The 27,057-nt window shown below is 41.2% G+C and overlaps 1 protein-coding gene across 6 annotated transcripts in view; it reads right to left on the bottom strand.

Moving 5' to 3' along the window:
* The window catches only part of TLL1 (tolloid like 1), a 397,022-nt gene that overhangs the window by 94,481 nt on the left and 275,484 nt on the right, over positions 1 to 27,057 (bottom strand). For all 6 annotated transcript variants that reach the window (XM_075930164.1, XM_075930162.1, XM_075930163.1 and 3 more), the window contains 4 exons: positions 26,869 to 26,979; positions 15,296 to 15,376; positions 10,861 to 11,013; positions 8,714 to 8,831 (listed from right to left, as the gene is read on the bottom strand). In XM_075930164.1, coding sequence (XP_075786279.1) covers positions 8,714 to 8,831; positions 10,861 to 11,013; positions 15,296 to 15,376; positions 26,869 to 26,979 — 463 coding nt within the window. The remainder of the gene's footprint in view (positions 1 to 8,713; positions 8,832 to 10,860; positions 11,014 to 15,295; positions 15,377 to 26,868; positions 26,980 to 27,057) is intronic.

The raw sequence follows: 27,057 nt of genomic DNA, 5'->3' as shown, positions 1-27,057 counted from the left end.
TTCCTTAGTCTCTTCCCCTGGGAAGAGGTTTGCTAACTGCTTAGGTTGGGACTAGGTGTCTGGGCCAAAACACATGTGGGTGAGTCAGTGGGAATCACACATCACAACGTAGGGGAACCCCAGGTTATAGAGCAGACAGCACCCCCACTACATCACAGAGGCTTCAGCCAAAGGTATGGCCAACAGGGTCTGCATATGCCCAACCCAGGAGCCTCTTTGAAGGCATCAGGCAAAATACATGGTGCCTTTGACCCCAGCATGGCAAGATGGCAGGCATTGATATGTAGGTGGTAGGGCTTCTTTGGGCATGCATTGGAGCAATCCAGCCTAGCCTTACTGCAGGCCTTGAAGAAGGATGAGGGTTCACTCAGGCCACATTGAAGGAGAATTCTTGGCCTGAGATAGCCACCCCATGAGAAAGGATGTGCTCAGACTTCAAAGGATTGGAGATGGGCAAAAGATTGATGGCTTGCAACCCACACAGATGAGGAGTTGGGACAGGGAGAACAGGTGGGCACAACCACATTGGTGGTGGATTAGAGAGGCTACATTCCTCCAAGATGGGATCCTGAATCCTTTATACAGGAGGCCCATGGCAGGGATTCAGACTCCAACATTGGGGAAAGTGAGAGTTTAAGCCTCAGAAAGGTGCAAAAGGAGTAGGTGAGTATCCCTGGGCCTTCGCTTCACTCCCATAAGCTTGGAGAGCAGTAGGGCTCACTAGCAGCCCACACTTAGGGCTCATCTAGACTATGCAGAACAGTCGAAAGAGGTTTGGCAAGGAGCTGCAGATGCAGGCTTCTGGACATGACAAGAAAGAAAGTGAAAATGGAGCTCACTAACATATTCCTAGAGTCAGGGGTTGAGTAATACAGCACAGGGATATCCGTTAGAAAAGATCTGAATTTTTCAGAGATGATGGTTGTGGAATGATGGATTTTTTTGGAGATGATGGGCCTGGATGGGACAGGAGTTGTGATATCAGATTGGGGGAAGAGAGGGGATGTATAAACTGCCAATCTCCTGCTCTCGTGGTATTAAAGGATAAAATCAACAGTTCCTAGAGATAAAAACCTGGGATTTTGGTGATGGGCCTTTGGCATACAGGATATACTAAGACCTTGTGGCCCCTGTGGTTGAGGTCCCCACTCTTTTACACCCTCTGTCCCCCTCAGAGTGAGCTGAGTCCTGGGAGATAAGCAAAAGAGGTACTACCCTGAATTATGAGTTCTGTAACACCTGCCTGGTATAGGAGAGTATGGGGGCTGGGTGGATAGTGCCTCTCCCTTGTGTCTACCAAAAGTTACAGCTTACAAGGGAACACTGATATGTGTTGGTCTTTATTTCACTGCTAAGTCTGCATCAATTTCCTATTTAAACTGTATGACTAGTCACCTTCAGTAAATCACATGTTGTTTCTCTTTCAGGGCCAGATGATTTAACTTTGATAAACTACTTCTGCTTCAGCTATAAGATAATGTCACATTTTCATTAGACAAATCTTTAATGGGAAATCAAATTGTGAGCCTGTAGCAATATTCAGACTATGCCCTCAAAACTTTGTACTCTCTCACAAACTTCCAAGAAGCAAACGAAAAGGGGTTCAAACATGACAAAATTAAAATGTGATTCACAGTTCACTAAAACCAACAGTAACACTCATCCCACCCTCACTACTTGCCTAGCTCTAACTCAGTGGTCCCCAACGCGTTGCCCGCGGGTGCCATGGCGCCCGCCGGGGCATTCGTGGGCGCCCGCCGACAACCTGGGCCAGCCCTGCCCCCGGCGCACAGGAGGTGCCCAAAGACCAAAAACATGTTGCCGTGCCAAAACTTAATGTTTCTTTTCAGACTCACATAACGAACAGACTTGTTCTTTTTCCTAGCAATAAATAATGTGAGCTTGACATTAAGTGACACTTGGGACAGCTGAGCCCTTTTTAGGCTTGCCATATAGTATAATATAGTGACTGAATCTCTATTCAATTTCCATATAACACCCAGGAGCCATAAGTACCAGTTCTTTAAAGAACATTATGGATTGTATTTACCAACTAGCAGTTTACAAAACATCTTTCAATGTGATTAGAAAAACAAATTTTACATACCATAACCAACTATCTTCACGATTTTTTTATCAATGGATAAGAATGACAATTTGCATTGATTTGGTAACATAACCATAAACCCTATACTATAAATCAAAATTATTTTCTAATATTTATACTGCATTTCAAGATTGCAAACGACCACCATCCGCTAACTATGGTTGGATCAGTAAATGTGCATATAAGTTTGGGTTTGTCTATACTACAGAAAAGATCCGAAGCTTCTGTAGTCAATTTTCTAGGGTTTGAATTAGCAGGTTTAGTGAAGATATGCTAATTTGAAGTGAGAGGCACTCGTGTCGGTACCAGTAGTCCTGCCCCTCATGAGAAGTAAATGAAGTCATTGTGTGGATGGCACCAAAATATGATTTAAGATAATTTGACTCCAGCTACGTAATTAACGTAGCTGGAGCTGCGTATCTGAAGTTGGTCTATCCTCTTTAGCGTAGACCAAGCCTTTAAGATTAGCATAGCAGAGTACCATACATCAAAATATAAATTATCATTTTTCTGTTTGTTTCCTCATTAAATTCACTATGACATCATCTTGGGAAGGTACTACAGATTTTTCTAATGTGGAAGGGACATCACTTTAGCCCAAAGACTGCCTTTTGAGGAATGAGAAGGAACAAGTCCAGATATGCATAGGAAATCTCTATGATAACACCATCACGCTGTCTGTCACTAGAGTATTATCTTTGACTCAGAACTCTTTCTAGATCCTCATACCCAGGCTATGTCTAAATCTTACCAAGTCTTTTTCCATAACATTTCAAAAATACAGCCTTTCCTATTCATCCACATAGATAAAAACTCATTTAGGCTCTCATTCTCTCATCTTGATTATTGCAATATCCTTCTCTCTGGCCTTCAAAAACTCACTCTTGCCCTCAACCATGTGCATTCAGAATGGTGCTGCAAAGAGTCTTTTCATAGCCCATTGCTTTTACCATCTTCTTATGGCTCACCCTCCTCTACTGCATCAAACATAAGCAATTTGTCTTCACTTTCAAGGTCCTTCATTGCCTATCCACACTGTGGATATCATCTTTCTTTCATTCTGTCAACCATCACCTCCGATCACCCACTAATAGAATTTCTAAACAAGTAGTTTTGTGCTGTCCCTCATGCTGCTCCTCCCGATGCTAGGAGGAGCACGCTATAAACAGCTGCAAATACTCACTCAAAAATCTTAAAACTTTCCTTTGCTGTAATGCCTTCAAAATTTTTCACAACGGGTCCTTGGCATACTGCCTAGGACACTAACCAATACTGTATTATTGTTTCCTTGTACTTCCCTACCTATCTGTACCTATCTGTTGTCTTTTATCTTATTCTTGAGGTTTTTCTACATGTTGATTTAGTGTCTGTCAAGCCAGGGCGTGAATCTGCAACATATTAGCCTGTCATGTATTAAGTTATTGTGTAGACGAGCTCTTCCATTTTAAGCTCTCTGGTGTAGCGCTCTACTGTATATTCATACATCGCCTAGCACAATGGGGTCCTGGTTGACAAAAAGGGATTCTAGGTGCTAAAGTAATACAAAAAATAAATAGCGATAACAGTTTGCTGACAAATCAACACAGCAGAGTGCCCTGGGAATTAGCCTTAGGCCAATTTGCCCGTTTCCCCCAAATGGGGCTCCATGCCAAAAGGGGCCCCGCGCCCTGAACCTGGAAATGTGCCAGGCGCCATGGGCGGCGAGTTAGTATTCAAAGCTGTGGCCCTGCTCCAGCAATATGTGGAGCTGGGTCTCTCCCCTGGCTCTGCCTGGAGTGGGTCCTGGACCCCCCCCTCCCGCTCACCCCTCTATGCGTCCTCCCACCCAGCCCCCAGAGCATCCCCCCCGACCCCAGACTATCCCTGCCATGTGCGGCTCTCAGTAACTTATGGTTCAGGAACATAAGGAGTACGTTAATTGTAATTTCCTTCTAGAATCATAGAACCATAGAGCTGGAAGAGACCTCAGAAGGTCATCAAGTCCAGCCCCCTGCTCTAGACAGGACCAATCCCAACTAAATCAACCCGGCCAGGGCTTTGTCAAGCCGAGACTTAAACACCTCTAGGGATGGAGACTCCACTACTTCCCTAGGTAACCCATTCCAGTGCTTCACTACCCTCCTAGTGAAATAGTTTTCCCTAATATCCAACCTGGACCTCTCCCACCACAACTTGAGACCATTGCTCCTTGTTCTGCCATCTGTCACTACTGAGAACAGCCTCTCTCCATCCTCTTTGGAACCTCCCTTCAGGAAGTTGAAGGCTGCTATCAAATCCCCCCTCACTCTTCGCTTCTGCAGACTAAACAGACCCAACTCCCTCGGCCTCTCCTCATAGGTCATATGCTCCAGCCCCCTAATCATTTTGGTTGCCCTCCGCTGGACCCTCTCCAATGCGTCCATATCCTTTTTGTAGTGGGGGAGCCAGAACTGGACACAATACTCCAGATGTGGCCTCACCAGAGCCAAATAAAGGAGAATAATGACATCTCTGGATCTGCTGGCAATGCTCCTCTTAATGCAACCTAATATGCCATTAGCCTTCTTGGCTACAAGGGCACACTCTTGACTCATATCCAGCTTCTCATCCACTGTAACCCCCAGGTCCTTTTCTGCAGAACTACTACTTAACTGGCTGGCCCCCAGCTTGTAACTATGCTTGGGATTCTTCTGTCCCAAGTGCAGGACTCTACACTTGTCCTTGTTGAACCTCATCAGATTTCTTGTGGCCCAATCCTCCAATTTGTCTAAGTCACTCTGGACCCTATCTCTGCCCTCAAGCGTATCTACCTCTCCCCCTAGCTTAGTGTCATCCACAAACTTGCTGAGGGTGCAATCCATCCCCTCACCCAGGTCATTAATAAAGATATTGAACAAAACCGGTCCTAGATCTGAACCTTGGGGCACTCCGCTAGAAACCGACCGCCATCCTGACATCGAGCCGCTGAACACTACCTGCTGGGCCTGGCCTTCTAGCCATCTTTCTAGCCATCTTACCGTCCATTTATCCAATCCACATTCCCTTAACTTGCTGGCAAGAATATTGTGGGAGACCGTATCAAAAGCCTTGCTAAAGTCAAGTTATATCACATCCACTGACTTTCCCACATCCACAGAGCCAGTTACCTCATCATAGAAGCTAATCAGATTGGTCAGACATGACTTGCCCTTTGTGAATCCATGCTGACTATTCCTAATCACTCTCCTCTTGTCCAAGTGCCTCAAAATGGATTCCTTAAGGATCCCTTCCATAATTTTTCCAGGAACCAAGGTAAGACTGACCAGCCTATAATTCCCTATATCGTCCTTTTTCCTTTTTTTGAAGATGGGCACTATATTTGCCTTTTTCCAATCATCTGGGATTTCTCCCAATCTCCACGACTTTTCAAAGATAATAGTCTGACAGGGCTTCTTCACTTTCAGATCTCTCAGCATGCAGCAGCACTTTTGATCATTCATTTAAATAATTATAAGCACTTAACATCCTCTTTGCATTCTTTATAATTAGCTGCTGATAAACTGACAGATTACTTCTTAGCTCCGTTTCCAACAATACTACATTAACACGCACTAGGGAACTTTCAGGGCACATCACCAGGATCTACATGACCAGTTAGTGGACAACAAGCCAGCATGCATTAGAATTTACACTCCAGATGGTAAAGACTAAGGCACCATGTAGACAAATACTAAGTATAAGACAAGAAACAACAGATGGAGAGATGGAAAAAACAACCTTGGTCAGCCTGATAGGTTGTGTCTTGGCACACCAGCAGCCTAACCATTCTCTCTCTTCACATCAAAGGATCATTTTAAGGATGATAATGAATTGAAGTGCAAATGTTTACAGAGGAGATCAGCCCCGCATGTAGTTAATAAGAGCATATTATATGATGATATTATAATAGGGTCATTATCTGATTTGTAAAATAAAAAATCCTTGTTTAGAAAAATAACTGGAATAACCAACAGAATTTGCGAGAAGAAGTATTTCGGGATAGAGTGAAGTAATTGATCACAGTGATAAATGCTTTGTTCACTGTATACATCAGTGACCTGGAAGAAGGAATGTGCAGAAAAGTCATGAAGTTTGTTGTTCAAACAAAGCCAAAGTAAGTACAAAAATAGAGCTTTTATTTAGAATGATTAAGCTAGACAAGAAATGAGGCCAAATAAGTGTATTATATAATTCAGCATAGAGACAAAGGGGAATTAATAAAATTAAGAATAAATAAAGATAATATGCTATGAGTAATTATCTCAGAATATTCACCAACGTATCTGGGATTTTTCTCTTTTATTATAGTCTATATATTGCTAATATAGGGTATGTCTACACTACAGAGTTAGTTCGAACTAACTTAGTTTGAATTAGTTAATTCGAAATAAGCTAATTCGAACTAACGCGTCTAGAACTAAAAACTAGTTCGAATTAGCGTTTTGCTAATTTGAACTAGCATGTCCACATTAAGTGGACCCTGAACAGGGCTTAAGGATGGCCGGAAGCAGTGCCGGCAGGGCATCAGAGGAGGACTTAGAGCGTGGAGCTGCTGTCTCAGGCTAGCCGAGGGCTGTGCTGAAAGGGACCCGACCCCCACCCCGGACAGACAGCTCTCAGGGGTGCCCTGCTTGAAAACCAGTATCGGCTTGGAGTGCCCGGAGTACCCACACTGGGCACATCACACCACTCGGCCATCAGCCCGGCTGCACTTGCCACAGGCTGCCATCTGGGGAGAGGGGGCAATTGGGGGGCTGCAGGAGAGCTTTCACCCCCAGAAGCCCGCAGAGCCAGCCCAGTCCTCCCCATCGGGGGCTCATACCCCATTCCTCCCTCACCTCCTTCCACTTACCCTTCCCTACCCCCCTTCCTGATGTACAAAATAAAGGACAATTGTGTTCAAAAATGGAATCTGTCTTTATTGAACAAAACTGGGGGAGACTGGGAAAAGGAGGTGGTAGAGGGGAAGAGAGAGGCTGGGAGAGGGGAGGGCAACTACAATGATCAGGGGTTGGGAACAGGTCCCATATGAAGAGAGGCTAAAGAAACTGGGACTTCTCAGCTAAGAAAAGAGGAGACGGAGGAGGGACAGGATAGAGGTCTCTAAAAGCAGGAGTTGGGTGGAGAGGGTGCATACAGAAAAGTTCTTCATTAGTTCCCATAAAGAAGGACTAGAGGACACCAAAGGAAAGGAATGGGTAGCAGGCTTCAAACTAGTAACAGAAAGTTGTTCTTCACAAAGCAAAGAGTCAACCTGTGGAACTCCTTGCTGCAGGAGGCTGTGAAGGCTAGAACTAGAACAGAGTTTAAAGGGAAGTGAGATCAAGTCATGGAGGTTGGGTCCATGGAGTGCTATTAGCCAGGGGGTAGGAGTGGTGTCCCTGCCCAAGGTTTGTGGAAGGCTGGAGAGGGATGGCATGAGACAAATGGCTTGGTCACTGTCTTCGGTCCATCCCCTCCAGGATCCCTAGGGTTGGCCGCTGTCGGCAGACAGGCTACTGGGCTAGATGGACCTTTGGTCTGACCCAGGACGGCCATTGTAAGCTCAAGGCTCAGGGTCAGGGGTGTCAGTGGACCCCCTTGATTTTCATGCACACCTGCTCCTGGGTGGCCAGGCTGGCAGCTATCCTGCCCTAGATGGCCACCTTCCTGTGCCTAGTGCGGACATCGTGGACTAGGTCCACGATGTCCGCACTAGCCCAGGCGGGTGCCCGCTTCTTGCGGTCCCGGGTGGCTCGATCCGTGCCAGGTGCAGGGTCTGCTGGCTGGGTGCTGGCAGGCTTGCACCTGGCACAGGCACCGTAGCCAGTCCATGCCCCTTTAAGGGGTCCAGGGCCGGGAGTGGGGCATAGAGTTTCCCTGGTGTTGGCCAGAGTGGCCACCAGGGAAACCTGGGAGGGCTAGCCTCCCACTAGTTCGAATTAAGGGTCTACACAGCCCTTAATTCGAACTAGCTAGTTCGAACTAGGCTTAATCCTCGTGGAATGAGGATTACCTAGTTCGAACTAAGCGCTCCGCTAGTTCGAATTAAATTCGAACTAGTGGAGCGCTAGTGTAGCACTTATTAAAGTTAGTTCGAACTAACGTCCGTTAGTTCGAACTAACTTTGTAGTGTAGACATACCCATATAGGGTATAAACACATACCACCTACATGCATGGTGTATTCTTTATATTTCAGTACAGGTCAAGTTTATCTAGTGCTGTTGAATTTGTGTTGGTCCCAGGATATAAGAGTGACAAGGTGACAAGGTGGATGGGGTAATACTTTTTATTGGACCAACTTTTGTTGATGAAAGAGAAAACCTCACCCATTTTTTTCTCTAACTTTATCTAGTGTCACGTACAAGAAAAGAGGCATAAACTTAAAAACCTTCCTGCACAGCATGTAGATTTTATGAAGAGTCAAAAATATAGTCTGATAGTTATTAGATAGCTAACTGGAATGAATACAACATTCAGCCTGAACACAGGCATCAAATGCATAGTTTTTCCTATAGGTGTTAAGTTGAGGAGAAAAAAATGACAAAAACTTTAACAAACTGTTATTTAGTCTTTGGTACTCAAAGATATACACTACAAATATCCGTTAACACATGTACCCACTTACCCACAAGGTCTGTATGTAAATACAATATAACTTTCTTCGTCACTTCGTTCAATGAATGTAACACACGTATACTTTTCCCAGTGCCGCATAGCCTGTTTGAACATTGCTCGCTGGCTACCTGGAAGAATTGTGTAACACGAAATAAACAAGGTTTTCAAAATTGCATCTTTCTTCTTGGCATTACATTCTAATCTTAGTATGATATGCTGGTTCAAAAACCAAGAGACTCAGTTGTTTTAAAATATGAGGAAATGCTTACCTCAGCTCTTGAAAAGTAAGCAAAGGAAGAACTGGTTTTCAGATAATTTGTTCTGGTAAATATATCTGCAATATTAAAGTTTATGCACAAATGGCCATATTTTTAAAACCCAGAAGCCACCTTATATGTCCAAAAACAGACAAATATGTAGTAAACTAGACAAGGAAATAAAGTGCACCTGAGGGATCTGTACATGAAACCATTTTTTGTACTTATGTGGTTGGAATTTAGGCTGTTTTCTAATAATTTATCTACAGCCTGTGATGATGATTTGGAATCTTGAACTTTTTTCCTTTACAAATATGTGCGTGTGTGTGTGTGCGTGCGCTCACATGCATGTGTAAGTGTGTGTGTGTGAGAGAGAGAAAGAGATTTAGTATGAGAAAAAATTTAGTAACAATGAAAAATACCAGACTAACATGCCTGGAGATGGACAACTGATGAGTGGGATTTTCAAAAGCTTTTAAAGCATTAGCTTTTCTCCACTCCCATTGAAATCAATGGACTTTTACTATTGATTTCACTTGAAACACAGTATGACCAGCATCTGAAAATCCCACCCTTTGACTCCAGGATCAGATCACAGAGCAGAAACCAAATGAAGAGCAGCTGTGCAAGTTTCCTTGTGCTCTGCCAAATTTTCCAAATTCTGACCTGAAGAAATCACCTCAACTGGTAGAAGAAGATACCATTTATTCTCTATATCTTACCTAAATACTTAGCTCTTCCAAAACTGACAAGATCACAAAATAGTGTTAGTTGTGGTGGTACACAGATTTATCCAATGGGAAGATTTTTGGGAAAAAACACAAAAATTGAAGACCCATCCCATGGCAGCAATAGTTAGCCATTGGTTCAAGACATTGACCTAAAGATGAAAGATAACTGCTCTATAACTCCTTCTCCCAACCCTCCACCCCTTTTTAATTGAACACAAGAGTTTTGGAATTTACCTTTCAATATACAAAATTTGTAATCTGTGTGTAACATTTCACATTACCTGTTACATTTAGTTGTTCAGCACAGTAATAAAATGCCATTGATAAAACAAAGGTCATGTTCAGTATAATGCGGTGTAAATATCCATACTGCAAGTCTGACCTTCAGCTATGAGCTTTGGGAAAATTTTTCCATTTTTTTCCCCATCTTTCTTGACTACATTTCTTTTCCCAAGCTCTTTCAGTTTTCTGTATCCCCTTGGGGCACAATTAGCAAGAAGTTATTGCACAGCACTGCTGGCTCTATATTTAGCTCTATCTTTTTCAATTCTCCCCAACCCCTCCCCCCAATTCCTTTTACATGTCCTTCTTCCTCCCCATTAGTGTTTATCTATTTGCAGTTTTACAGGGTGGCATTTATTTTATGCTTTTAAAATACTGTATTTAAAATTATATTGTTTCAAAATTCTCTTAAGTCACAATCTTCCCTCTTATAGTTTAAAGTTTTATGGTTATTTCAAACAAGATTTTATCTGCTCATCTAAGAAGTACATTACCAAATTACAGAATGATGAATTGGGCCCAATTTGTTTAGCAGTCAGTTGAAAAGGATTCAGCTTACTATTAGAGAAGCCACTTATACTGATTTCACAATAATAGTTTTGATCTAGATTTAATTGTATTTTGCTTCAAATAAACAGCAAGAAATTAGACAATGAAAACAAACAATGTTTTCCCCTCCTCTGAAACATAATAGCCTAATTTTATACATACATTGCCAAATTGCCTTTGGGAACAATTTTTAATGCACTGATGAACATTTACATAAAAGATTTACTTAGGGTTGCATCCAAACCAGCAGACATCAATAAGAGTCTTCCCATTGGCTTTATATTAGGCTTTTCAAGAACCTAAAAAAGACATTCATCCTCCATCTCCCTTCATCTTACCAGTGAAATTTCCACCAATAACATATGGAATGACGCCCCCTGGCCATATTCTTTCTGTTCGTGATGTAGCAGCTCTGGGAAATCGGTTTTTCTCATTTTTCCCTGAGAATTTTACAGTTAATCCTCCCTTAGAAGAATTGTTTTGCTCAAAACCTGTAATGGTATTTAAAAAAAAAAAACATAGACATAATGGTCCACAAATGAAAACATGTGTTTACTGCAAGGACAAAGCTCCATGTTTTCATTATGCACTTTCATAACAGAACATAGTTTTTTATACAGCCATTCAGCTTTTCAATGTGATGTACAAACAATAATTTATGTTCTTAGAAGTGCTTGACATAGAAAGACTCAAAATCTTCAGCGTCATAATCTACATGCAATGGGTCAAAGAGGGATTTTAACATCTTAAAGAGACTCTGCTAAAATTATTACTTTCTAGATTTTCCAGTTAAAATAAACAATTTTTAAAAATGCTTCCTGTAAGTAATATGCCTTGCCTTTTAAAGAATACTATTTAAAATTAGGTATATTTTTCTCTTCCATTTAGAAGACTCTGCTGAGCAATGGCAATACGACCAAATGTATTCAGGGCCTCTTTCACTTCTATCCATGCAAAGGCCTGGGTTTAGTTTTAGCTTTAGCTTTGCTTAACTTCCACAGATAACCATATTATTGCAGAACCTCTGAATGAGCAACTATACGCTCAGGGACACTTCATGTCTTTTGCAGCACTTTGTGTATGGTCCATATCACTTTTTTACTGATGGACTTGCATAAGGGGAAACTGAGCTCATTGTAATAGCAATAGACATAACATTTTCAGGTGGAAACATCAAAAACTTTAGGACATAAAAAATATGTTCTGAGATTCTGTGGACATTTTATGAGATTCTATATGCCCTTGAATTGCCTTGAGAAAAAAAAGATTCCTCCACCTTGAAAGGTATGGTGAAATAAAAAATTCTGTTGTTTTGAGAGATATTTCTAGAGCCAACAGTTCTGCCAGTCTTAAGTACGGGTGGTTTAACAGGTGATAAGCTTTCGTGGGCCAGACCCACTTCCTCAGATCTGGCCCACGAAAGCTCATCACCTATTAAACCATCTTTGTTAGTCTTTAAAAGTGCTACAGATTTTCCTTTTGTTTTAGCAAGATCAGACTAACACCTCTCTATTACTATTACTCTATTACTATTCAGAAATGTGGAACATTAAGGTGTGTTTCAAAGGGAGGGTTAGGCCCCGTAATACTCAGCATTGCATTACTTAACCTTTAGGTGCCCTGTTATCTGTAAAACCCACAACCCTCAGACAGGCACCCACACTCATTGTACAATACATGGAGAGAAACTGTTGCCTAACAATAGAATTCAGAGAAGCCAGCCAGCTGAGGGAGGAGCTGCTTAAGCTCTACCCCTCAAAGGGACTTTAGGCATTTAGCTCCAGGGCTGGATGGAATAATCTTATCTTCATTCCAGGAGTTAGTCATTAAAGCCAAGTCAACCCTTTGTACAAAAAATATAGGTTTTGAATGAACAGTAAAGGAAACCTGAAATATGAAAGGGTACGTCTAGACTACAGACTTTTGTCAACAGAAGTTTTGTCGACAGATACTGTCGACAAAGCATCTGTCGACAAAGAGTGTCTAGACTACATCCAGTTCTGTCAACTAAGCAAGCACTTTGTCGACATCAGAGTGTAGATGCAAAGAACACTGTAGATGCAATAACTCCTCTGTCGACAGAACTCTGTTGACAAAAGGCGTTATTCCTCGCAGAATGAGGTTTACAGCCGTCGACAAAACTGCTGAGTTCTGTCAACGTTATGTCGACAGAACTCAGCGGCAGTGTAGACGCAGGTAGTTTTGTCAACAAAAGTGAACTTTTGTTGACAAAAACCTGTAATCTAGACACACCCAAACAGTGGATAAGAATGGACAGAGCATAAAGTCACAACTGGCCTTGTAACTAACAAGTAGTTAACAGACAAAGAAACAAAGAGAGAATGAGTGATAAGCTTGCAGCTGCTGCTCACTTATAAAAATTGGCATAGCACTCAATAAAAGACTTGGATTGAATTAGCTGCTCTAATGTGGAGCAAATATCAAGCTTAGCTCCTCCAACTCCTAGGACAATGCCCTAACCACCAGGCTATGTCTTTGACCGTCAATTCTATAGGTGCAGTCTACCATGTTTCAGAAGCCTGTGCGGAAAGGTAAGATTACTGAGCGTATGTCTACACAGCAAAGTTATTTCGAAATAACAGCCCTTATTTCGAAATAACTTTCCTACCATCTACACAGCCAAACCGCTATTTCAAAATAAATTCAAAATAGCGGAGCGCTTATTTTGAATTTGGTAAACCTCATTCTACGAGGAATAATGCCAAATTTGAAATAGCTATTTCGAAATAAGTGCTGTGTAGAAATAGGGGGCCTCCAGCCTTCCCAGGGTGCCACTCCAGCCTCAACCAAGAACACTTCTCTCCCTCCCCCTTCCCCCCTTCCCGGAGCCCTTAAAGGGGTTCACTCTGGCCACAGTGCCTGTGCCAGCTCCAAGCCTGCCAGCCCAGAGCCAGCAGTCACTGCCCCTGACCCAGTGGTCCCAAAACATGAGCCAGCAAGCCACTGGCAGCCAGCCCTCCAGTCTGCCAGCTCCCAGGAGCCTGCCAGGGCCCAGAGAAGGCAGGCGCCTTCCTGGTCCAGGGTGAAGATCACGGACCTTATTCAGGTTTGGGGGAGATGCCCCTAATGTCCATGATCTCTGCACTAGACAGAGGAATGCAGCTGTCTATGACAGGATAGCTGCCAGCCTGGCCACGAAAGGCCACATGTGAAGCCAGGAGCAGGTTTGCATGACAATCAAGTTGGTCCGGCGAGACCCCCAACCCTGAGCTTCCCCTCTCCCTTCTTCCCCTTGCTTCCCCCTTCCAGCTCCCTCCTCCCAGGTTTCCCCTTCCCCTTTCCAAACCTCTCTTCTCTCCCTTACATATTAATTCACTGCATATTTTAAGTAATATCATAAACCACACAGAAGGTTTAGAAAACTGTTATACATCCACAATACCTGTTTTTATGTTAAGCAAATGTAATTTTAAATTTTACTTCAATCTTTTGTCATTAAAATAATGAATTTGTTACTAAGAATTATTATACAATCTACAACACAGGTAATCTATTAATCAAACTGGGAATCCCAGACTGGCATATGTATTTCATCATTAATGAATCATTTGATGCTGTGTGGATGGCTTACATGATAAAATGTTAATTTTTACCATTGCTTATTCTTTCAATCAGCTTTGTTTGGATTAAATGAAGAAAAACAGTTGTATAAAACTAAGGGTCTAATTTCAAATCAAGCATGCAAATACATAGCGCCACAAATCAGTAATGTCAGCTACCACACTGGCTAATTTTGAAAGGTCTGAACTGATGCATCCCTACATATTGAACTGTGATTATAACTCAGTTTTACATTTTCTTGCAGATACTGGGGTTTTCATGGCATGTTTAATTAATGTTGTGCCAAACATAATGATTAAAACTTAACTCAGTATTACTGCAGATTCTATAGATATGACCACTGAATTCTACTGAAATTGACAACATTTAAAAACATTTTCCTTAGGTGAAACACATCATAAATGTTTCACATGCAATATGATTCATAATAGTGTTCCACTACCTCAAAAAACCTACACCTTTAGCAGTTGCTTGCAGCTTTCCATCCATACACACAAAGAATACTGTAAGCTTAATGAAAATATTTCCCATTGAGATAAACTGCATCCTTTACTGTGATTACTAATGATAATGAATACATTGTGATTTTAATAATTTAAAAAATATTTAATATGTATACTGTAGACTTCCAATAATCCGGAACCTATGGGACCTAGGTGGTGCTGGATTATCAGATATGGCGGACTATCAGGAGGTACTATAAACTGGTTATATATATACTGTATACATTATATACATATACATAAAGTGTTCTTAACCCTTTTTATTGTACATACTGTATACAATATACTGTAATGTTTTCATTTTTAAAAGCCTTTTTTACCCTTTTTGCTCAGTTCAGCTGCCGCCACTGTTACCTTGTGACTCATTTTTTGCCGAAACTCACTCACTAGGCTCTTACCATTTTGATGCCGGACTATCAGGAGTGCCGGAGTATTGGATGCCAGACTATTGGAGTTTTACTGTATTAGGATTTTAGCTTCCAGAATAAATTTTTCTAGTGCTTACATGAAATATGAGATCTCTGACAAAGTATAGATAAGAAAAGAAGCTAATCTCTTCATTACTCTTGTTTTAATGGTTTACAGAAATACTGATATGGACAAAGTTTAAGGTGTTAAAGTACTGTCATTGTTAATGACAACTATACATCACATCAGGCAGTTTTGTTAATTTAAACAGTGAAAATACCAGAGCCAAATCTTCTTATCCTGTCTATAAGCTGATAGAGGGCTCCTCGTTTTTTTGACATCCCATGTTCACCAAAGCCACCTTTAAAAAGAAAAAGTAAATGTTATGGAAGTTAAACACAAAATGTTACACGTATAGTGAATATGTTATGGGGAGAGATTAGGAATTAATCTGTAGCATATGCACTGTATCTTTAAGGAAGTTTAAAATTCTTTATTAACACACATACAAATTCTTCAAGCATTTTTTACAATGAAACAAAAACACATTTGTAGCTGAAAGATTTTCTACCATGCATTCCAGAACACAAGCCAACATGTCTTTGTTATTCAGACAAGTCATGACAATTACATCATCTAATTATTATTTGAAGCTTTCTTTCTTCTCAGTGACCTTGACGTTTTAAGTGCAATATTGATTGACAGCTGGATGCCCCGCATTCACAGAAATTTCCCCAATGTTTCTATGGGAGGAAAAAGTTAAGACCCGAAGAACAAGCAAAGAAAGAAAGAAAGAAAAACAGTATGATAAAAAAGCAATATGACTTGATTTTTGTTTCCAAAAGTATTGCAGATCTGCTAACTTGAAAATGAATCTTTAAAGCAGTCAGTCAGTCACATAAGGGCTGCTAAGCTATCAAATACCAAAGTATCATAACATGACCTCTAGGCATTCTTGTGGAGTTCCAATAATCAATGAGGGAGAGGAAAGCAGAAAAGCTAGCCATTTAAAGAGGAAGCTGGGGTTTCATTGTCTGAACATTTACCATTCCACTTAAAGGCATGAACCAGATTAATTTAAAGCACATATGCAGTCTGCTGACTATTTTGGTTTCACAGAGGTTCTGCTAATTTAACCATTATTGAATATCATTTTTTAAAATGTTAGTAAGGGAGAAAAAAGAATACTGACAGCAGTGTGACATGCAATGAATAACCAGAATATCTAAAGATGATTTAGATAACTTTGTGAAATTCTTAAAATTATTTTTTTAAACCAAGTATTATTTATTGTAAAATATCAGTATTTTGAAGCTAATGCAGCAAAAGGAGGTGGCTAAGATTAAAGGATTGCAAAATTCATAATGAGCTGTACCAGTTCCAACCAGTATTTCCTCAAATTCCTTTTTCCTCTTACATTTTTGCAACAATTTCTGCAATATTTAAGGGTTTGTTTACTAAATGGCAATTTAAAAGGCAGATTAAAGACTATACAATGCCATATAAGGCAAGTAAGTTAGCATGCTTACTCAGTGAATAATAATGTGCCTAATTATTTAGATTACACTGTTTTATACTTGCTGGATCCCTTGAGAAAAATTTTCCAAATTTTTAAAAACATTTTAGGAAGATGATGTAATTCTTTGATGCATTCCTTCCCAAGGAATTATTTGGTTAGTTATAGTATATGCTATACTGTATTCATGCATTTCACATTGCCTATTATTAATTCAATTATCTCATGTTAGCATTTAGTTTGCAAAATTACATACACAGTAAAAAAATCCAGACAATCGTGAGTGAGGAAAAATCTTCAGGAAATAGGCAAATGTGAAAGAGATAATAGCAAGAGAGGAATCCATGACTTCATTGATATAAAAACTTCAGAGAGGTAGCCGAGTTAGTCTGTACAGGATAAACTTAAAAAACAACAAATAGTCTGGTAGCACTTTAAAGACTAACAAAACATGTAGATAGTATCATGAGCTTTCGTGGATACAGCCCACTGCTATTCTTTTATCTATTGTTACTATAACAAACATAAGGAGCAAGGTAGTCTAATAACATATACTATGCATTCTGTTTGGTGTACAAAAGGACGGGCAAATAAGAAATTAAATAAGAATATATTTAAATAATCTGAAATATTTTATGATTGATGAATACCCTATAGAACATATACTATTATACACTTCAAGCTACATACTAATCAACAGTGATTTTTTTAAATAAAGTCAACATAAAATTTCTACACTTAAAAGTGTGGGAGCAGGGAAATAGTATTTTTAGCAGTTTCATTAAAAATCTACGTAATAGCTCTTTTAGTCTTGTTGTTCACTACATTGTTATTATTTATATAGCACTGTGTATAAATGTTGTTTCATAGGTTAAGCATGGGTCCCTGCCCTGAGGAGCTCATAATGTAATTGTCTGAACCTGCAAATCTATGCAAATAATGCTTACTAAATTGAATAGTCGCATTGAAAAATCAGGCCCAGCACTATTATTTACAATGTAAGAGCCAAATTCTGCAAACATCAGTCTAGCAATTATACTCCTTGGGTCTTGTTTTTCCACATTATACCCACTGTCTTCAACAGAAATCTACATACGAACAAATAAACACAATTATGCAAATAATTATTTGCATAATCAAGACTAAAATTATAATTATTCTATTTGCGACAAGCATCATAAGAACATAAGAACGGCTGTACTGAGTCAGACCAAAGGTCCATCTAGCCCATTAGCCTGTCTGACAACAGTGGCCAACACCAGGTACCCCGGAGGGGGTGGACCGAAGACAATGATCAAGTGATTTGTCTCATGCCATCCGTCTCCAGGGACACCATTCCTACCCCCTGGCTAATAGCCTTTTATGGACCTAACCTCCATGAATTTATCTAGCTTCTCTTTAAACTCTGTTATAGTTCTAGCCTTCACAGCATCCTCTGGCAAGGAGTACCACAGGTTGACTATGCGCTGTGTGAAGAAGAACTTTCGCTTATTAGTTTTAAACCTGCTACTCATTAATTTCATTTGGTGTCCTCTAGTTCTTCTATTTAGGGAACTAATAAATAACTTTTCTTTATCAGCCCTCTCCACACCACTCATGATTTTATAGACCTCTATCATATTCCCCCCTCAGGGTATGTCTACACTACAGCACTAATTCGAACTAACTTAATTCGAATTAGTTAATTCGAACTAAGCTAATTCGAATTAGTGCATCTAGACCTAAAAACTAGTTCGAATTAGCATTTTGCTAATTCAAACTAGCACGTCCACATTGAGTGGACCCTGAACCGGGGTTAAGGATGGCCGGAAGCAGTGCCGGCAGGGCATCAGCTTAGGACTTAGAGTGTGGAGCTGACGTCTCAGGCTAGCCGAGGGCTTGCTTAAAGGGACCCGACCCCCACCCCGGACAGACAGTTCTCAGGGGTTCCCTGCTTGCTTGTCTAACTCGATAAGGGACAGCAAAGCAGTCCTTGCTTGGAGTGCCCTGAGTGCCCACACTGGGCACATCACACCACTCGGCCATCAGCCCGGCTGCACTTGCCGCAGGCTGCCATCCGGGGAGGGGGATCAATCGGGGGGCTGCAGGAGAGCTTCCACCCCGAGGAGCCCGCAGAGCCACCCCAGTCCTCCCCATCGGGGGCTCGTACCCCATTCCTCCCTCACCTCCTTCCACTTACTCCTCCCTAACCCCCCTTCCTGATGTACAAAATAAAGGACACGTATGTTCAAAAATAGAAACTCTCTTTATTGAACAAAACTTGGGGAGACTGGGAAAAGGAGGTGGGAGAGGGGAAGAGAGAGGGTGGGAGAGGGGAGAGCAACTAAAATGATCAGTGGTTTGGAACAGGTCCCATATGAAGAGAGGCTAAAGAGACTGGGACTTCTCAGCTTAGAAAAGAGGAGACTGAGGGGGGATATGATAGAGGTCTATAAATTATGAGTGGTGTGGAGAGGGTGCATAAAGAACAGTTCTTCATTAGTTCCCATAATAGAAGGACTAGAGGACACCAAAGGAAAGGAATGGGTAGCAGGCTTCAAACTAATAACAGAAAGTTCTTCTTCACACAAAGCAAATAATCAACCTGTGGAACTCCTTGCTGCAGGAGGCTGTGAAGGCTAGAACTATAACAGAGTTTAAAGAAAAGTGAGACAAAGTCATGGAGGTTGGGTCCATGGAGTGCTATTAGCCAGGGGCTAGAAATGGTGTCCCTGGCCTCTGTTTGTGTAAGGCTGGAGATGGACGGCACAAGGCTTGGTCATTGTCTTCGGTCCATCCCCTCCAGGGTACCTAGTATTGGTTGCTGTCGGCAGACAGGCTACTGGGCTAGATTGACTTTTGGTCTGACCCAGTATGGCCATTCTAAGCTCAGGGCTCAGGGCCGGGTGTCTAACTGGACCACCTTCATTTTCACGCACACCTGCTCCTGGGTGGCCAGGCTGGCAGCTATCCTGCCCTAGACGGCCACTTTCCTGTGCATAGTGCGGAGGTCATGGATGAGGTCCACGATCTCCGCACTAGACCAGGCGGGCGCCCGCCTCTTGCGGACCTGGGCAGGCTCCTGGGAGCCGCCAGCCTGTTCCCGGGAAGAGGCAGAGGGCTGGGTAGCAACAGGTGGCTGGCTCGAGCTGTGCCAGGTGCAGGGTCTGCTGGCTGGGTGCTGGAAGGCTTGCACCTGGCATGGGCACCGTAGCCAGACCGTGCCCCTTTAAGGGCTCCGGGGCTGGGAGGAGGGCAGAAGAGTTTCCCTGGTGGTGCCCAGAGTGGCCACCAGGGAAAGCTGGGGAGGGCTAGCCTCCCACTAGTTCGAATTAAGTGGCTACACAGCCTTTAATTCGAACTACTTAATTCGAACTAGGCGTTAGTCCTCGTGGAATGACGTTTACCTGGCTCGAATTAAGCGCTCCGCTAGTTTGAATTAAGATTGAACTAGCGGTTTGCCTGTGTAGCGCCTATTAAAGTTAATTCGAACTAACATCTGTTAGTTCGAATTAACTTTGTAGTGTAGACATACCCTTAGTCTACTCTTTTCTAAACAGAAAAGTCCCAGTCGCTTTAGTCTCTCCTCATATGGGACCCATTCCAAACCCCTGATCATTTTAGTTGTCCTTTTCTGAACCCTTTCCAAGGCCAAAATATCTTTTTTGAGGTGAGGAGTCCACATCTGTACACAGTACTCAAGATATGGGCATACCATAGTTTTATACTGGGCAGTAAGTTATTCTGTGTCTTATTTTCTATCCCTTTCTTAATAATTCTTAATATTCTATTTGCCCTTTTGACCGCCGCAGCATACTGTGTGGCCGTTTTCATAGAACTATCCACGATAACTCCAAGATCTCTTTCCTGATTTGTCGTAGCCAGATTAGCCCCCATCATACTGTTCTTATAGTTGGGGTTATTTTTTCCAATGTGCATTACTTAACACTTATCCACATTAAACTTCATTTGCCATTTTGATGCCCAGTCACTCAGTTTTGTGAGAACTTTTTGAAGTTCTTCACAGTCTACTTCTGTCTTGACTATCTTAAACAGTTTAGTATCATCCGCAAACTTTACTACCTCACTGATTGTCCCTTTCTCTAGATCATTTATGAATAAGTTGCATAGGATTAGTCCTAGGACTGACCTTTGGGGGACACCACTAGTTACCCCTCTCCATTCTGAAAATTTACCTTTTATTCCTATCCTTTGTTTCCTCTCTTTTAACTAGTTCTCAATCCATGAAAGGACCTTCCCTCTTATCCCATGACAATGTAATTTACACAAGAGCCTTTGGTGAGGGACTTTGTCAAAGGCTTTCTGAAAATCTAAGTATACTGTATCTACTGGATCTCCCTTGTCCACATATTTGTTAACCCCTTCAAAAAACTCTAATAGATTAGTAAGACAGGATTTCCCTTTACAGAAACCATGTTGACTTTTGCCAAACAAATTATGTTCTTTTACGTGCCTAACAATTTTATTCTTAACTATTGCTTCAACTAATTTGCCCAGTACCGACATTAGACTTACCAGTCTGTAATTGCTGGGATCACCTCTAGAACCCTTTTTAAATATTGGTGTCATGTTAGCTATCTTCCAGTCAGTAGGTACGGAAGCCGATTTAAGGGATAGATTATAAACCACAGTTAATAGTTCTACAATTTCCCATTTGAGTTCTTTTAGAACCCGTGGGTGAATACCATCCAGTCCCGGTGATTTGTTCATATTACGTTTTTCTATTCGTTCCAAAACCTCCTCTAATAACACTTCAATCCAGGACAGTTCCTCAGATTCATCTCCCACAAAGGACGGTGCGGGTTTGGGAATCTCCCCAACATCCCCAGTCATGAAGACTAATGCAAAGAAATCATTTAGCTTCTCTGCAATGGCTTTATCGTCCTTGATTGCTCCTTTTGTATCTACAAAAGCCTCAGAAGCGCGGGAACCCGCTGCTGCTGCCGCTTCAGTCCTGGTACCTGTGGTCTGCTGGGCACCCCGCTGCCGCTGCGGCTCTGCTCCCCGTGTCCCTGGTCTGCTGGGGGGGGACGCAGCTAGTGTGCCCCCCCCAAGCAGACCAGGCTTTTGTTTTGGACCCTGGGGCAGAGCAGCTGGGGCGCTGCCGATTGGTCCTGCAGCGCCGCTCTGGGCACTACTGGACCAACCCGGCAGCACCCCAGCTGCTCTGCCCCAGGCGTCCCCAAGTCAGCCGCTGCTGAAACTGACCAGCGCTGACTACAGGAAGCCCGAGGCAGAGTTGCTCTGCCCCAGGCTTCCTGGAATCAGCTGCTGATCAGTTTCAGCAGCAGCTGACTTGGGGACGCCTGGGGTTCTTAAGTTGATTCTGTATGTAAGTCAGAACTGGCGGTCAGTTTCAGCAGCCGCTGAATCTGGACGCCAGTTCCGACTTACATACAGATTCAACTTAAGAACAAACCTACAGTCCCTATCTTGTACGTAACCCGGGGACTGCCTGTATATCCCTACTGCTATATTCTTATTATTGAGCATGAAATTACTATCTATAGTGATTCTATTGAACATGTTGATTCATTAAAGATTTTTATTTAATTTGATTCTACGTTATCTTTCACATATAGTGCCACTCCGCCACTCACACGGCCTGTTCTATCCTACCGATATATTTTATATCCCGGTATGATTGTGTCCCACAGATTTTCCTCATTCCACCAGGTTTCTGTGTTGCCTATTATGTCAATCTCCTCCTTTAATACAAGGTACTCTAGTTCACCCATCTTTTTCAAACTTCTAGCATTTGTGTAGAAGCACTTTAAAAATCTGCCACTGTTTGTCTGCCCTTTCCTGTTGTATTAGATTCCTTTGTACGTGGTTGTTTGTCTGCTCTGGCCCCTTGTTTATCCTCTCTCCTCCTCTCTTTCTGACTACAGCCTAGAGAATCTCTATCAATGGATTCTCCTCTAAGAGAAGTCTCCGTCCGATTTACTTGCTTCTCTGCACCAATCAGCTTTCCCCCATCTCCTAGTTTAAAAACTGCTCTATGGCCTTTTTAATGTTCAGTGCCAGCAGTCTGGTTCCACCCTGGTTTAGGTGGAGCCCATCCTTCCTGTATAGGCTTCCCCTCTCCCAAAAGTGTCCCCAGTTCCTAATAAATCTAAACCCCTCTTCCCTACACTATTGTCTCATCCACGCATTGAGACTCTGAAGCTCTGCCTTCCTACCTGGCCCTGCGCGTGGAACCGGAAGCATTTCTGAGAATGCCACCATAAAGGTCCTGGATTTCGGTCTCTTTCCTAGTAATCTAAATATCTCTATAAAAGGCTTTTTTAAGGTTTTTTTAAAATCACATTGGTAAGCAATAGCAACATTTTTAAAGAAGAAACAGTCTAATTTCAAAGATTTTAGTTTGAGTTCAGAAATTTTACTTTCAACAGATTACTTTAACATTTATAACCATTTATACTTCCTTTTTCCAGCTACTGGGTCATCTCACTCTATATGGTAGAGGAACAAAAAGATCTACAAAAAGGTTGTGAATCAGCTAAGGATTTAAACATGCATTGAACGTTGACATATGCTTTTCATAACCTCATAGGTCCCATAATCAGAAGGGGACACTGTGATCATTTAGTCTGACCTCATGTATTGCATAGGCGAGGAGTTGGCAACCTTTCAGAAATGGTGTGCCAAGATTTAACTTATTCACTTGTATTTACAGATCTACATGCCCCCAGACCAAGTCCCCATGGGTGCAAAGCCTCGAAGGTCCCTGAACCCCCACCTGCATCCTGCATGTACAGGGTCCTCAGCCCCAGCGCCACCTCCTCCCACCACCAACAGGAGCAGCACTGCCTAACCTGCTGCTGTGGAACGGAGAGGGTGCCACGTACCATGAGAACCCATCCTGCCCAGCCAGGCTCTGCACAGCCCAATCTGCAGCCTGCCCTGGAGGAGCAACTGAGGCGGATGCCCAGTGATGGGCGGGACTTATCTATGGTGGGGGGGAGCATGCTCCTTACCATGTAGCTCTGCAGCCTGTGTGGGGGAGTGAATTTGCTTTCTTCACCTCCCTGCCTGCCCTTCGGACCTGGTGCTGCATTCTCATGACTACGCGCCACCCGTGAGGCTCCAACAGCAGCACAGGCTCCTTGAGTGCCATTCAAAGTTATCTTGCATGCCAATTATGGCACATATACCATATGTGGCCAACCCTGGCATAGGCCATGGATTTTCCTCAAAATAATTCCCAGGACAGAACTTTTAGACAAAAATCCCATCTTGATTTTAAAAATGTCAATAATGGAGAAGCTACCATTGTCCTTGGTAAATTGATCCAATTGTTAATTAGGCTCATCGTTAAAAATTCAGACCTTATTTCCAGTCTGAATTTGTCTGTCTTTAACTTCCAGCCCACTGGGTTATGTTTCTCTTATGTCTTTCTCTGCTAGATTGAAGAGCCCATTATTAAATATTTATTCCCCAAGTAAGTACTTATAGACTAATGAAGTAATCCTTTAACCTTCTCTTTGCTAAATTAAGTAGATTGAATTCCTTGACCATCATTATAAAGGCATGTTTTCTAATGCTTTAATCATTCTGGTGGCTCTTCTCTAAAACTGCTACTATTTATCAACATCTGTTTTGAATTGTGGATGTTAGCACATTATTTCAGCAGCGGTCACACCAGGTTACATACAGAGGTAAAATCTTCTTCTTCTTCTTCTTCTTAAACCCTTGTACTCCGAGTACAGCACAGGTCATTCTTATTTGATACTTCCCTGGTTATGCATCCCGGGATTGCATTACCTCTTTTGGCCACAGCATCACATTGGGACATCTGATAATCCAACATAATGGCCAAAATCTTCTTTAGAGTCACTGAATCCTGGGATAGAGTTGCCCATCTTTTATGTATGGCCTCCATTCTTTATTCCAGGATGTATGTTTATATTTAACTGTATTAAAATGTGTATTGTTTGCTTTCACACAGGTTTACCCAGTAATCTAAATTGCTCTAAATAAATGACCCAGCCACTTCATTACTTATCACTCCCCTAGTTCTTTGTTGTCTGTAAACTTTATCAATGATGACTTTATATTTTCTTCCAGGTCATTGAGAAAAATGTTAAATAGCATAAGGGAAAGAACCAACCCTTGCAGGACACCCCCAGAAAAATATCAAGATTATGACAATTCTCCAATTGTGGTTTTATTTCAAATCCTGTCAACCAGTTTTTATATCTATTTAATGTGTGCCAAATTAATTTTATATAAGTCTAGTTTTTAATCAAAATGTAATGCAGTATAAAATCAAATGCCTTACAGAAATCTAAGTATAATATGTCAACACTACTATATTTATCAACAAAACTTGTAATCTATTCAATAAATATATAAAGATATTGTGGCTGATGGCAGTTAAGCACACATTTTAAGTGTTTGCTACTTTTTAAGTGTTTGTCATTATGGTATATTCTGAATTTAGAAAAATCATGTTTTTATAAAGTACAATGAGACCAATACTTTTCAAGCTAAATACTCCAAATCTGCCAAAACAACAGAACAAGTCATGAAATGATCACTTTGGACCCAGTCCAGCTCCTGCTAATTGTACCAGAAGTTGAATCAGGACTTTAGGGCTCAGTTCTGTTTCTACTATTCCTATAATCTCCCATAGGGACTGTCTGAGGATTATAGTGGCCAGAATCTGGTCCTTAACATGGTACCACAATCTGCCTCTGAAAATAAGAATACTTTTACTTGATTGGGATAATGAATACACCCTAACACAGGGAAGAGAAGAAAATTAAATAAAACATTAAATATGATAAGAAACAGCTTAAAAATATCTTGTATCTATCCAACAATCACCAAAAAATATATTTGTCATTTTCAAAGAATTCATAAGAGATATTAAAACAAAAGACTGCAGGTCAAATAAATCACTCAGTCTAAATCTACTTTAAAGGGAAATTATGACCTTGCTCTCTACATTTTGTCAGAAAAACCAGGACCTGAAATACTTCAAAGTCAATTAAAATGATTTGTTTGAGAACATGATAATAAGAGTCAGTGAATTTTTCAATCCAATCTTGATCTAGAAAGATCAAAGATGATCATGCCTAGCTGGCTTAAGAAGAAAATAAAAGAAAATGCTAGGATAATATACACTTATTCTAATTATTTTACCTAGTTACAAAGAAAAGTAAATCACTGAAAAATATTTTAACATAATGATAAGAAAAATTAATGATCAGAATGGCTATCTTAATCTGAATTGGCTCTTTACTTCAAATCACTCCTCAAGAGACACTTCTGCTGCAACATCTATAAACAAATCGCCAAATTAATGTTGGCAAATATTGAGGGTCAGATGGGGACTAGTGAAATTTACACATATAGTTTAAAAAGTAAATGTATTTCAAAATATTATGTTTGCATGTTTCTTCTGCACTCCTCATATGTCACTTTTCCTTTAAATCCCATTTTCCACAAATGACCCCAAACACTACTGGAGAGGTCTACATGACTGGGACCTACAGCTATGCAGAAGGAACTCAGTTTCGTCTGAAGCAGTGGGTTGTGCTCTCAAAAGGTCATGATACCATCTACATTTTTTTTGTTAGTCTCTAAGGTGCTACAGGACCAGTCATTGTTTAAGTTTTTTTAGATTTTCTGTGTTCATGTATGGTGCTTTAACACGACAGAGAGCTAAAACTGATTGCAGCTTCTGGTACTTCCGAATTATATATACATACATACACAAATACTTTAATCATAGTAGATACAGATATACACTCACACTTGTCTAGTAAATATTTATACAGCTATCTCTAAGACCAGTTTTGCTGTCGTTTATCGTTGTTTCAATGTTGATTGAAACAAATAAAGAATGTAATGAGTAATCAGGCCCCAAGGTATTTTGACAAATTCCTGGAGTATTCCATTAAATAGAAACAATATATGGCAGTGTATCTCCTGGAGCAGCCTAAGAGGGAGACTGTGATTCCCTGAGGAAAATCTCTCTTTCAGTTTCACATCAGTACACATTCCCCCAGCAGATCGGCACAGCTGTGCCAGGAGGCATGTAAAGGGGAAGAGCTAAGATTTCACTCATTCTAGAACCTGTCCTGATACTTTGAATGGAGCCTTGAAACTCCTTACTCTCCTGTGCTGCGTGTAAGCCAGACCATGAATTGGCCTCATCTGAATACTAAACTCTATATGTTCCAGGAAAGAATTTTCACTAGAAATACTGGGAATAAAATCAAAATGCCATGACTTTTCATTGCCTCTTAGAAAGCAAATTTGTTATGGTTAAACAAATGAATGAATGAATAATTTAAAATATAAAAGTCACACCGTTATTATCATACCTGTGTTATGTCCAAGTCTTTCATTTGAATGCTGTGTAAGGTCGATTGTCCTGTCAATTTGAAAGATTTTTAAGTCTTCATCATCTAAGGCAATATCTCCCCAAAAGACAGCTTTAAATAAAAGAGAGCTGAATTTAATTAAAGAATTTACTTGAACATTAAAACTAATCTGAAGAACACATTGTGATG

Source organism: Pelodiscus sinensis, chromosome 5, assembly GCF_049634645.1.
Source record: "Pelodiscus sinensis isolate JC-2024 chromosome 5, ASM4963464v1, whole genome shotgun sequence".
Lineage (NCBI taxonomy): Eukaryota > Metazoa > Chordata > Testudines > Trionychidae > Pelodiscus > Pelodiscus sinensis.
The sequence above is the reverse complement of the archived record's forward strand: the minus strand, read 5'-3'. Positions and strand labels throughout refer to the sequence as shown.